Here is a 13,681-nt window from a genome sequence, read left to right on the forward strand (position 1 = left end):
TCTCCAAAGTACTCTCTAATCTGATAGCTAAAAAACTAGAGAATTTGGGTGCCGGTGGCTCACACCTATAATCCTAGCTACTCAGGAGGCTGAGATCTGAGGATCGCGGTTCAAAGCCAGCCCAGGCAGGAACATCCGTGAGACTCTTACCTCCAAGAAGCCACTCAGTAAACCAGAAGTGGCGCTGTGGCTCAAGTGGTAGAGTACTAGCCTTGAGCTGAAGAGCTCAGGGACAGTGCCCAAGCCCAGAGTTCAAGCCCCACGACCAACAGCAACAACAAAAAAAAACCTAGAGAATTTGGGCTGGAGATGTAGGTCAATGATAGAACACTTGCTTAGCATTCATGAGACCTTTGGTTTGATCTCTAGCACAGAAACAAAACAATAAAAGCTCAAAACAGACAACTGTGTCCAGATTATCCAGGTAAGGTTACATAGCTAGAAGGCAGCATGTCAAAAGTCAAACTGGTCAACCTGACTTAGAATTTAATTTAAACTCTGAACTGAGTATGCAGAGAGGATAAATGTGGGAGTTAGTGTAGCCTAGCCTAGGGTGTCTTATGCTTCAGACCTATTCCATCCTCTCCTTATTGGCTACCTAACTCACAAGCCACCCCCTGGGTAGACTAGCAGTGAGGTCACAGGCCCAGTGTAGCAGGTAAAGACAGAGGGTCAAATATCACTGGGCAAAGGACCAGACTGTGTGGGCCTCAGGCACACCTTCCTTTTAGCCTGCTGTACCAGGCCTCCTATTCTGGAACCTGGCTGCCCACGGTAAAGTGCTACTTCTGGTCAACCTCTGGGACTCTCAGACTTCAAATCTATCCATCCAACATGCCTGCTGGGTACTATACCTTATTTTAGGTATGACAATATCTCCTGGAAGTGTATGGAAACGAAGGGGCAATGATAGGAGGGTTGAGATAGCCAATATGTATGCCTGTAACAGAGCAGGATAAACATCAGAAAAAGGTATTAAACATTGTTTTTATTTCACCATCTAGTCCAGGATGGCTTGGATCTCACAATATCCTGCCTTAGTTCCCTGAATACTGGGATTATACATGAACACCAAGATGCCCATCTTACATATTTATTTATTTTTTGCAGTACTGGAGTTTGAACTCGGGGCCTCATGTTTGCTAGGCAGGTGCTGAGACATATCTTTAGCCCTTTTCTCAAGATAAGGGTCTCACTTTTTTTCCCAGGCCTGGGCTACAACTATGATCTTATTTCATCTTCCTATCATAGCAGGAATGACAGACATATGCAACCACACCCAATTTCTGCTGTAATGGGGTCTTAGGGATCCCCCTCTCCAACACACATACACTGTCTGGAATGACAGTCTCCTAAATCTCAGTCTCCTAAAAGCTGTGATGACAAGTGCATGCTACTGCACCTGACTATTGGCTGAAAGGGGATCTCTGGAACTATTTGCTCATGCTGGCCTTGAACTGCAATGTTTTCAAAAATCAGCTTCCAAAGTAGCTAGAATTAGAGGCATGAGTTACAGTGCCTAGCTCCCCATGCTCATCTTTAAGGAGCATGGCTTTTTACAATTTATAGCAAACATCGAAGAGGGGAACCAATTGGAAGCTCATTTTTCTAGCATTTGTTTTTCAAAATTATTCTCAAATGTGCTTCAGGCTCATCACCTTTTTTTTTTTTTTTTTTTGTCTTACTGTTCCTCTATTGGGAGTGCTCAGCTACTATGTATCAATGTGTACTTTTTTTTCTTTCCCTTTTTTATTTTTTTCTGGTGCCAGTACTGGAGCTTGAACTCAGCCTGGGTGTTATCCCTTAGCTTTTTTACTCAAGGCTGGCTCTACCACTTGAGCAACCCTTCATTTTTTGCTGGCTAATTGGAGATAAGACTTCTGCCCAATATTAGCTTTGAACCACAATCCTCAGATCTCAGCCTCCTGAGTAGCTAGGATATAGGTCTGAGCCATCAGCACTCAGCTTCAATGTGCATTTATAATGCGGCTTTCCAGGCTCCTTTTTTTCAGGCAGAGGCAATCTTCTCCCTACATAGAACTACCATAGCACTGTGTTTGGAATTTCTCACTCAGATTCAAACAATAAGGGGAGGTATAGGCCTTGTCTGTCTGTCTATATTGAGAGCTCCTGTTAATCCAATTTGTCATTCTTTTCTCCTTGAACACTACACACCCATTTTGCTCAGTTAAAATGCAGCAACCTCCATAAGGAGGGGCTGGGTGAATCCAGCAACTATGATGGAGTGGATAACCCCGGGACACAGGAGCAGAGCCATCTGGTGGTCCTGTTCCTTCCTAATTATGTGATCTCAGGCAAGCAATATAACCCCATCGTTAAAATCAAGATAATAGAGGTTGCGAGAATCACTAGGTTAACACATCAAAGCCCCCAGAGCCCTGCTTGGTACCTCCTAAGCATCCAAGAAAATGTTAGTTATTATTATGACAGCTATTGTTAGGAGTCAGCTGGGTGTGCTTTGTGAACCACTCCTTACACCCAAGCAAAGCTGGTACAGACATGCATGCTGGCTCAACACCGCCATACTTAGAAATGCAGGAGTCTGGGCAATTGGAATCCCATTTTATTTTATTTTATTTATTTATTTATTTATTTTTGGGTCTGGTTGTGGGGCCTGAACTCTGGGCCTGGGTGCTGTCCCTCAGCTCTTCAGCTCAAGGCTAGCGCTCTACCACTTGAGCCACAGCGCCACTTCCGGCTTTTTTCTTTTTGCTTATGTGGTGCTGAGGAATTGAACCCAGGGCCTCAGGCATGCAAGGTACACACTCTACCACTGGGCCATCTTCCCAGCCCCTGGAATCCCATTTTAGAGATAGAGGTTCAGGGAAGTCAGGGGCCTTCATTTCTTTCTTCTTTTTTTTTCTTGGGGCGGGGGTCCGGTCGTGGGGCCTGAACTCTGGGCCTGGGCGCTGTCCCTCAGCTCTTCAGCTCAAGGCTAGCACTTCCGGTTTTTTTCTTTTTGCTTATGTGGTGCTGAGGAATTGAACCCAGGGCCTCGTGCATGCAAGGCAAGCACTCTACCACTGAGCCACCTTCCCAGGCCCTTCTTTCTTCTTCTTCTTTTCTTTTTTCTTTTTGTCGGTCATGAGGCTTGAACTCAGGGCCTGGGAACTGTCCCTGAGCTCTTTTGCTCAAGGCTAGTGCTCTATCACTTTGAGCCATTGCACCACTTCTGGTTTTCTGTTGGTTATAAGGAGATAAGTCTCAGAGTCTTTCCTGCCGGGGCTGGCTTTGAACTGTAATCTTCAGATATCAACTTCCTGACAGGGAGCCACCAGCACCTGGCAGGAGCCTTCATTTCTTTTTCTTTTCTTTTCTCTTTCTTTCTTTCTTTCTTAATTTTTTTTTTTTTTTTTTTTTTGTCGGTCGTGGGGCTTGAACTCTGGGCTTGGGCGCTGTCCCTGTGCTCTTCAGCTCAAGTCAAGTGCTCTACTACTTGAGCCATAGCACCACTTTGGGTTTTCTGAGTGGTTTATTGGAGATAAAGAGTCTCATGGATGTTCCTGCCTAGGCTGGCTTTGAACCTCGATCCTCAGATCTCAGCCTCCTGAGAAGCTAGGCTTACAGGAGTGAACTACTGGCACCCAGCGAGCCTTCATTTCTTGAACACACATCTATTGAGCCATTTTTCTGAGTCAGGCAGACTCTTCTCCCACACCAAATGTACTACATCATTGTAGGAATTAAACAAGAATCCCCAGGTATTTCAGCAATCAGCCTCTGAAAATCTCGAAAGTACTTGGATTCTAAGATAGTAGATACAGGGTTCCAAACTTCAAGTGTGGCCCTGTGCTTATGGGGGACACAATCCTCCAGTGGCAGCTCAGCATAGCAATGGTAACAGCAGGGACTGGCCTGTTTATCTGGGTACAGACGAGTGCCACTTAACTTGTTTTGTGCCCTTGAGACAAGTTACTTAACCTATCAATGCTTCTGTGAAATGGGGCTAATAATAGTCCCTACCTCAGACTTGTTGTGAGAATTAAATTAGTTATCTGACTGAAGTGCTTGGAATGGCGTCTGCCACATACTATTCTAAGGCATGAGCTGGTATTAATGTGCCCAGACTAGCATCTGACAGAAGGAGGGGGCGGTGGCAGCTTCCCTGCTCTTTACCCAGGATTGGCTCTATGTGCCTTGTGGGTGGCATCTGTCTCTTGGGGAGACTCACCACCTGCTCCTTTCCGCTGGAAGTGCTTTCCTGAGCCAGGGAATTCCCTCCCATGGAGACCGACAGTCGCTTCAGGCATTCTGATACCAGATGCTCTGCCTACAGCAGCACAGTGAGAATTGGATCCTGTCTGGGGGCCTAGGCCAGCCTGGAAAAACAGACAGGCTCAGGAGTTGGGGGCATCCACTTTAGAAGGCTGGAAGTGGGAAGACAGCATAAACATGGGGTCCCTCTTCTGCCCCCTCTGTGCCAGTTTTGGCTGAGGGTAGTGCTGCAGACAGGGGAAGGACAAGTGCCCAGGGACAACATACAGCTTGCCAGGGTGTCTGCCAGCCCTCCAGGACACTCATTTTGGCTCCTTGCCTTCTAGTAGGGAGCAGGAGAGTGTTTTGTTTAGGCATTAACCGGAAGGCTGTGAGAAAATAGGGGGTGGGGGCAGGCTAAGCTGGGCAGAGTCTATTTCCTTCACAAGCCAGCCTACATGGTGATAGGTCAGGCATTTCTGTCCCTCCACTGTAAGTCCATCTTTCTCCCTTGGTCCCTGCCTGACCCTCTTTCCTCCTCAACAAAAGGAGATCACAGACTGGCAGTACCCTATGCCTCCCAGGTTGGGCCTCAGAGAAACGGCCTAGTGGAACCACTGGTGTTACAGATGAGGAAATTGTGGCTGAAGGAGAAGGGAAGGGACTTCCCAGGTCCTCACAGTGAGTCAGGGGCAGAACAAGGATCTTAGTTGAGCTCAGTTTCCCACCATGGGAATTCCTCTTCTTGTTTCTACAAACAAGCTGGGCACTGGTGGCTCATGCCTCCTAGCTACTCAGGAGGCTGAGATATGAGGCTCAGGGTTTGAAGCCAGCCCAGGAAGGAACATCTTCCGATAAACTACTTGAAAAAAAAAGCCAGAAGTGGAGCTATGATTCCAGGTAGAATTCTAGCCTTGAGCAAAAGAAGGTCAGGGACAGCGCCCAGGTCCCAGGACCAGCACCAAACAAAAGCTCAACAAAAAAAAGATCAAAATGGGGGCTGGGAAGTTGGCTCAGTGGTAGAGCGCTTGCCTTGCATGCCTGAGGCCGTGGGTTCGATTCCTCAGCACCACGTAAGCAAAAAAAGCCGGAAGTGGCACTGTGGCTCAAGTGGTAGAGTGCTAGCCTTGAGTTGAAGAGCTGAGGGACAGCACTCAGGCCCAGAGTTCAGGCCCCATGACCGGACACACACACACAAAAAAAGATCAAAATGGAAGAAAATTCACATTTGTGGACCAGCACAGTTGCAAGCACTTTAGATGAACATTCTTATTTAATTCTTACCAGAACCATTATTTTCATCTATCTATCTATCTATCCATTCATTCACTGGGCCTTGGACACAAGTCTTTCTACTCTTGCTTGGCTTTTCCCACTTCTGTTAAGTGAAGAGTCCCACAGACTTTTCTGCCTGGGCTGGCTTGGAACTGGGATCCTCAGATCTCAGCCTTCTCAGTAGCTATGATTACAAGTGTGACTTGTTTTCCATATTAAGAAAAACCAATTGAAAAGAGGTTTCAAGACTGATTGGAAACTTAAAACTAGACAGAAGAGGAACCAGATGTCTAACTCATGTTTGCTGGATCCGGAACTCTAGAAACATCATCCTTCCATCCAAGATGACTGTTCTATTCTTTGGTGCTTGGTTTTTGGAGCTGGAACCATAACACAGTTCCAGGTGGAAGACCATGTCAGAGTCCTACATAGGCACTCAGCCTCCCCTGACATATCTCAGGACTAGCAGTCACCAGCTTACACAGATACTCAACCCTGCATAGATCAAATTCCTGAAAGTTAACTAAATTGTGCAATGAAGGAATATAGGACAAGTCTGCTATTCTCCTGCTACAATTGTGGAAACTGAGGCTGAGAGGAAATGATGTATCAGATTGGTGCCTGGCAAAAAAAGCTAGAATTTGATTTCTTGACTCCCAATATCAAAACCATGTGCCTGCCAATTCTTACCACAGTCCTGGAACTAAGTACTCACTACCCCCAACTTCTGAGCTGTTATATTTACTTTATGGCAGAGGCACAGACTAACTAGACAATTACCTACCCTAGTAAGTACTACTTACCTCTTAAGGATTTGCCTCGGGCCTTAAGTCCCTAGGCCCTTATAACACCCTGGCCTTGGATGTCCCCATTCACTGCACTGACCTTTGGTCTTGGTACTGTAACTGGGAGTTCCTGTGGGGCAGAACCTTGGTCTTATCCAGAGATTTACTCATGATTAAGCTTAGAATAAGGGGCTTGCTGAATAGCACTGCAAGAAATCCAAGGCCTAGTTTTGCCACAATACACTGTGCGCCCTATGAAGAGCCCTTGCCTTCTAGTAGCCACCATCCTTAGAGCTGGGATTCTATCTTGAGAGCTGGACACTCCCCTAGGGCTGATAAGAAGGCTGTGTTGAGAGAATTAATTTGGGAGGAGCAAAGATGGGTAGGGTAGGGAAAGGAAGGCAGGGTTGGGAAAGGTGAGTGGGGTAAAATGGAGGTGAATGATGGAGGAGTGGGGTACTCACAAAGCACATTGTGTGCATCATTGTTCTGGATGCTTTGACTTGGTGGGGTACAGGCAGGGAAGAGCTGGCATTAGGATGTGCTGACAAGTATTCCTGAGAAGTCTGTACCAATACAGGTAAGGGATAATAAAGGCAGGAGAGGGAGTGGAGAGGGCTGTGAACTTCAGGTGCAGGAAGGGTTTCTTGGTACAGTGTGGGCAGGTAGTGTAGTGACTAGCATCTCTGGAGAAGGCCTTGAATGGTGTCAATTTGCCCTGGATCTGGAGTAGAGGGTTGCTCCTATCACAGTACTGATGATCTTTTATAAACTTTGCTTCCCTACAATTTCTCCCAGGAAGCTGGTGGAATATCAAACAAGCTGGTAGGGGTGTGTGTGTGTGTGTGTGTGTGTGTGTGTGTGTGTGTGTGTGTGTGTGTGTGTGTGTGTGTGTGTGTGTGCGTGTGTGTGTGTGTTCTAAGGCTTGTGTGTGTGTGTGTGTGTGTGTGTGTGTGTGTGTGTGTGTTGGTTCTAAGGCTTGAACTCAGGGCCTAGGCACTGTCCCTGAGCTTTTTGCTCTACTACTTGAGCCACAGCTCTACTTCATGGTTAATTGGAATTGAGTCTCATTGATTTTCCTGCTTGAGCTTGGCTTCAAATTGTGATCCTCAGATCTCAGTCTCCTGAGTAGTTAGGATTACAGGTATGATACATTGACACCCAGCTCCTTGGCAGCTTTTGAACCTGGTTCTGACAACCTTACACTTGTATATAGTATATTGGGAGAGGTGTCCTGCAGCACACTAAAGGAGGGCTCAGCTTCAGAAGCCAGAGGGAACCTGGGCCAGGCCTGGTTCTCCTTTATTAGATATATGACCTTACGTAGGTCATTCTATTTCTGAGCTTATGAAATCTGTAAAATGGGGTCATATGTATATTGAGTGGTTGTTGTGAAGGTTGGGAACAATGTAAATAACATGTCTATCTCAATGTCACAAACACACAGGCAAGTAGTAGCTATTAACTTCTTTCTAGGGTAAGAAGTCCATCTGTGACTGGCTGCTATTTCACATCTATAATCCTAATTACTTAGGGGGCTGAGATCTGAAGATTGGGGTATGAAGCCAGTTTGGGCAGGAAAGTCCACGATTCTCTTATTTCCAATTAATCACCAAAAAGCTGGGAAGTATCGCTCAAGTGGTAGAAATACCAGCCTCAGGCAGAAAAGGCAAAGGGACAGTGCCCATGTCCTGACTTCAAGCTCCAGGATAGGCACAAAACAATAATCTTAAATAAGTAAGTAAAATTCTATCTGTGGCTGCTTTGATGGAAGGGAGACAGTATTTGCTTATGTAGCCCCAGGGATGGGGAACATCCACTCCTGGGACAGCTCTGCCTGCAAAACCTTCTTCCTGAGATCCAGCTGAGGCCTGGCCTAGTTCTGTCTCTAGGGCCACAGTGCTTGCTAATCTGCATTTTTCCTAAAGAATCTGAAGAGATGGTACTGGTAACACAGTGCTGGCCTGTATTGTAAGAACAAGGCTCTGGAAATCCCTACACTTGTTCAGAGGAGTCCTTTATTTTCTTTTTTAAAATTATAAATGATTATCTTTAAGTAGTTCTACAAAGGAGTTACCCTTGAACAAATCAGTTTATTAAGTAAAATGCATTTTGATGGATGTCGCCCCATTATCATTCTCCCTCATCCCTCAGATGAAGGCATTTAAAGTCAGGCTTAGATAAGTCACAAAAATCCTTTGCTCTGTCCCATAGAGTTCAGAATGTATGGGTTTTATGTTCCTGAATCTGCTTACTTATTCTCCCAGCTCTTTTAAACATTCTTCATAGAGGACCATTCCCCATGAAAGAATTGGGTTCTATGCATTCAATTTTTGTTATTTTGAGACAAGAGTTTCATTGCATAGCTCAGGCTGGCCTCAAACTTGCAATCCTCTTGCCTCAGCTTTCTGAGTACTGGGGTTCCAGGTGTATTCTATCATGCCCAACATCAATTACCTTATTCTGCAAAAGGACTTCAGAGAAGGCCTAGTAGATCAGTGGTCTAGGCTGGATCCTAAAGATCCCAACAACCAGCATCTCTATACCCTTGGTATTCACTTCTTGAGGAGGGAGGTAAAGGGAAGATAATGTCTGGGCTAGAGCAGTTGCATCCAACTCTTTGTTAGTCTCCTGCATCTGAGCAAGTGCTGCTATCCCTCCCCAAGAGACCAGTGTCATTTATGGGATAGTTGTCTAGAACTTGGCCTTGGTATAGCATAGGCTGATGCTGTTCGGCTCAACTCTACATTTCTAGTGCTTGATAAGCTTTGAATAAGGAGTTGTTTTTGAGATAAAGGGGTGTGAGGAGAGTAAGCTGGGAAACCCACCAGTTTTCCACAAGTTAGAGTCTCAGACAGCTGTTCTCAGAAGTGCAATTCAGGCATAAGAGGAAGGTCAGTGAGGTCTGGATAGACCAGGGTAACTTGCTAGATGGCCACATGTAGCCAAAAATTGGACAGTGGAATTTGAACCCAGGTGGTTTACACTGAGTTAGACTATAGATAAATCTTGAGCAACAAATGACCTTCTTTCCTTCCTTCCTTCCTTCCTCTTTCCTTCCTTTCCTTCTTCCTGCTCTGGAGCTTGATCTCTGGGCCTGAACGCTGTCCCTGAGCTTCTTTTGCTTAATGTTCTACCACTTGAGCCACAGTACCACTTCCTGCTTTTTTGAGTAGTTTATTGGAGATAAGAGTCTCAAGGAGTTTCCTGTCTGGTCTGGCTTTGAACCATGATTCTCAGATCTCAGCCTCCTGAGTTGCTAGGATTAAAGGTGTGAGCAACTGGTGCCAGGCTTCACAAATGGTATTTCTTGAGTACTGACTATGTGTCAGGTCCTGTTAGGAGAAATTCTCATTAATATAATAAATGTGTGAGGAAGGTATTATTTCCCCCACTTTTTTTTTTTTTTTTTTTTTGGAGTTGTAGGGCCTGAACTCTGGGTCTGGGTGCTATCCCTTAGCTCTTCAGCTCTACCACTTGAACCACAGTGCCACTTCTGGCTTTTTCTGTCTTCTGGCTGAGGAATCAAATCCAGGGCCTCATGCATGCAAGGCAAGCACTCTACCACTGAGCCACCTTCCCAGCCCTGTAACTCCACTTTAATTTTATTTTATTTTGGGTCCCGTCGTGGGGCTTGAACTCTGGGCCTGGGCGCTGTCCCTCAGCTCTTCAGCTCAAGGTGAGCGCTCTACCACTTGAGCTACAGCGCCACTTCCGGTTTTCTGGTGGTTTATTGGAGATAGGAGTCTCACCGTCTCTCCTGCCCGAGCTGGCTTTGAACCGCGATCCTCAGATCTCAGCCTCCTGAGTAGCTAGGATTACAGGCGTGAGCCACCAGCGCCCTGCTGGCTTTTTTCTTTTTGCTTATGTGGTGCTGAGGAATCGAACCCAGAGCCTCAGGCATGCAAGGCAAGCACTGAGCCACCTTCCCAGCCCCTGTACCTCCACTTTTAAAATGAGGAAATGACTAGCTTACAGTTCTACAATGGTGGGGACTGAGACTGGAGCCCAGTCAGTTTGTTAGCTCTAGCTCTAGCTGTGGTCCCTCAGCCAGTCTGGGCTCAGGGCCCCTGGTACCCATTTGCTTGCCCCAGGCCTTTCCTGATCTAATTGAGATTTTAGTGGAGGATTTTCATGGAAACCAGAAACTGAAAGATAGGTCTCCTAGTTTGTACCCAGTTCTAGATATAGAGCTGACTCCAGCAGAGCTATGGCTCTTTCCTGCACAAGAAAATAGTCTAACTCAGTGTGAACTACCTGGGTTCAAATTCCACTGTCCCAATTTTTGGCCACATGTGGCCATCTGGCAAGTTACCTTGGTCTATCCAGACCTCAGTGACCTTCCTCTTTTGTCTGAATTGCACTTCTTAGAACAGCTGGTTTACCCAGCTCACTCTCCTCACAGCCCTGTATTTCAGAACAATTCCTTAGGTATGAGGAAGAGCCATTTTCACTCTTTTAAGGAGCCCAAACAAGGCTGACACCACTCCTCCGGGTGGTGTGGGCAGAGCAAGAAGAGGTGTGGAAGGATCTTAGTTTAACCAGGCTACCAGCCTGGGACAAGCAGGATTGACAAGGACTTCCTCCAAGCTCCTTGCTGTGTCCTCTACTTTTCCCTATAGTTATCACCCATCTTTCTCTTCTTTCCTTTTTGTCCCCTCTTCCTTTTTATGTGGTGCTGAGTATGAACTCAAGGCCTTCACAATGGTAGGCAAACATTATACCACTTAGCCACCCCTCTGTCTCCAGTTCCTGCATCAGTTTCTTTACAACGAACAGAACCTCTCCTGAACTACAGATTCTAGTTCTGCCGTGTGACCTTCAGAGCATTTCCAGTTCTCTACAGACAATAGCCTTCACATATGACATGGGGCTGTGGCCTTAAGACCATTCTGTGCTCTTCCAGTGAGACGCTGGTGACCTTCGTCTTGGGGGTGCATTATAGTAGAGCCATTTGTTCTTTTGCAGGACAACTGCTTGCCTCCTCCACCCCCCAACCCCAAATCGTAACGGCCTGGCACTTGCGGTCAGTTGCAAAAGGACTCGTTCATGCTCAATCTCTTCGTGGTGGGGATCCAGAGGGAGGAAGAAAAACACCAAAAACCAAAACCGGTAACTCTCTTAGAGTCACCGGCATGCTGACCGCTCCCGGTTGCAAAGAATAAAATCTCACTTCGAGCATCGCCTCCCACCCTTATCACACATCCCAATACAAACGCTGCAGTCGCTGGAGCCAGCAGGAGGCGGGGGGCGGCCTGTGCGCGTGCGTCGGCGCAGAGCCCTCTCTCGCCCACGTGCGCGCCCCCGGCCGGAGACGCGCACCGCGGCCGGCTGGCGGGAAAGCGCGCGGGAAGCCCCCGGTTGCCTCTCCATGTGGGGGAGGGAGGACTGGAGGCGTTTGGAACGTGCCACTCTCAGTGAGAAAGGGGGGATTTTCGCGCTTCTTTGGTTTTTCCACCTCTCCCATCCGTCCACCATTCCGTTAGTTCCCCCTATCCGCCAGCACAATACAGAGCCCCGCGCCGCAACCCCGCTCCCTCGCTTCAGCCTGGCTCGGGCCCCCTGAAGCCGGGCGCAGGACTGAGCTGTTTCCTTCGCCGCCGGAGCGGGGCGCTGCACCGCGCGGCGGGGCCGGAAATTCCCGCGGCCTGAGTGGTGGAGCTCTAGCTGGGAGCGCGGCGCCGCCTTCCTCCTCGCCGGGCCGGGCGGGGGCGTCGGGCACCGCGAGGGCCGGGCTGCCCGAGTGGGTGGGGTGGGTGGGGTGGGGGGCCGCCGCGGCGGGCGGGGAGCGCGAGCGACGCGGCTGCTGTTCACCAGAGGCTCGGCGAGCCGGGAGACCCTGGCGCCCCCGCTCCCGGCCCCCGCCCCCTCGCGGTCTCCGCCTCCTTTTCCTCACACACCCCCCGGGCTGTCCGGGCCCCAGGCCTTCCCCGCGCTCCTCCTCCTCCGTCTCTTCACACTCTCTCCGACCTGGGTCCTTTTGCTGCCCGTCGGCCTGGCAGCCTCTGGGGCGAGTCCTCCTCGGGCTCCCTTTCACACGCACGCACGCGCCCTCGCTCGCAGGGCGGCCCCCTCTTCTCCAGCCTTCCTCCTGACCGTCCTTTAAGGCCGCCGTCGGGGGAAGGATTGATGTCCCTTCAGCATCATGCAGCCGCCGCCGAGGAAGGTAAGGACGCAGCTGGAGGGGCTTGGGAGCTTTGAAGGGATGCGTACCCGGAACGCGACCGGGGCCACCACTGTGCCCCCTCCCCCTTTCCGCAAGGGGCCGTGACCGCTGGTCGCCTCTGGCATGTCACTGAGTTGCCGCCGGTTCCAGGCGGGGGTGCGGGGGGGGGGATGGGGGGAAGGGGGTGGGAGGGGGTGGCGCGTGTGCGAGGTGCCTGCCTTTCCAACCGAGGGGCAGCCAGGGACTCCGGTAGCGCTGGAGCCCCCCCCCCTTCCCGATATTGTGCAAGAGTTTTGGGTGTGTATTTAGGTGTGTGCGCCCGCATGGTCGTGCAGCCCACTGCAAAGTGCATTCTCGGGGCTGCACCGAGGGGAGCCAGGGGGAGCCCCTGCAGATTTGCAAAGCCCTTGTGCGTTGTGTGATTGTTTAGTCTGCACCAGGTTTGAGCCCTCCAGTCGGTTGTCGCCCTGCGCGGCGTGTGTGTGTGTGTGTGTGTGTGTGTGTGTGTGTGTGTGTGTGTGTGTGTGTGTGTGTGTGTGTGTGTGTGTGTGTGTTTGTTTCAAGCCTAGCGGTAAGGTTTGGCCTGTTCCCCCCCACCCCCCTCCCCTTTTACCCGGGACTGCCGTAAAGAAGTTGGAGGAGTCACCGCCCTTCCACCCCAAGGAAAAGCAAATTAAGAATTGACGGATTCTGCCTTTCTTCCCCCCACCCTCCACCCCGCCCTGCCCCTGTCAAGAGGGCCAGGAAACCGAGGCACTTCCCCCAGGAAAGCGAGTTTGCGGCAGCAAGCTGGGTTTGGATGGCCAGGGTGGGAGTGACCGGTGTTTTAGGCTAGTGAGCAGCTTCCCTTGCGTTTAATCCTGCAGATGAATACTGGTTATCTACTCTGGGCGCTAGATGGAGGAGGCCGTTCTGCCCTCCTCTTCTGGGCAAACATTTGCGGAATGTCTAATTCACCCGTCCCCAGCTTTCTCTTCTTTCCCCCTTTAAATGGGTGTTTCTCCAGCTGAATCTTTTTCTTTTGCATATGTACTACCTCTCCGGTGGTCAGCATTCCACTACTGGAACCTCGAACTCTGGGGTCCAGCCTTGTGGTCGAGGTTCTGGCCAGCTGGCATTTGCAGCTCTCGATGTTTGAAGTGGAGCCACCATGGGGCCTGGCTTGCTGGGTTAGTTTAAAAGAACTGTATATGCTGGAAGGTCACTTTTTGAGTTCTCCTTTGTGAGAAAGAGATTGTGG

The 13,681-nt window shown here is 49.2% G+C and overlaps 1 protein-coding gene across 2 annotated transcripts in view; it reads left to right on the forward strand.

The window, feature by feature from the left end:
- Positions 1–12,094: 12,094 nt before the first annotated feature.
- The window catches only part of Fchsd2 (FCH and double SH3 domains 2), a 222,768-nt gene continuing 221,181 nt past the window's right edge, over positions 12,095–13,681 (forward strand). The window contains exon 1 of one of the 2 annotated variants that reach the window (XM_070035064.1): positions 12,095–12,441. In XM_070035064.1, the coding sequence (XP_069891165.1) occupies positions 12,421–12,441 (21 nt within the window). In that variant the 5' untranslated portion in view covers positions 12,095–12,420. The remainder of the gene's footprint in view (positions 12,442–13,681) is intronic. The other variant, XM_070035065.1, reaches the window with a different exon arrangement.

Source organism: Dipodomys merriami, unplaced genomic scaffold (assembly GCF_024711535.1).
Source record: "Dipodomys merriami isolate MVZ:Mamm:240054 unplaced genomic scaffold, mDipMer1.0.p SCAF_25, whole genome shotgun sequence".
Classification (NCBI taxonomy): Eukaryota; Metazoa; Chordata; class Mammalia; order Rodentia; family Heteromyidae; genus Dipodomys; species Dipodomys merriami.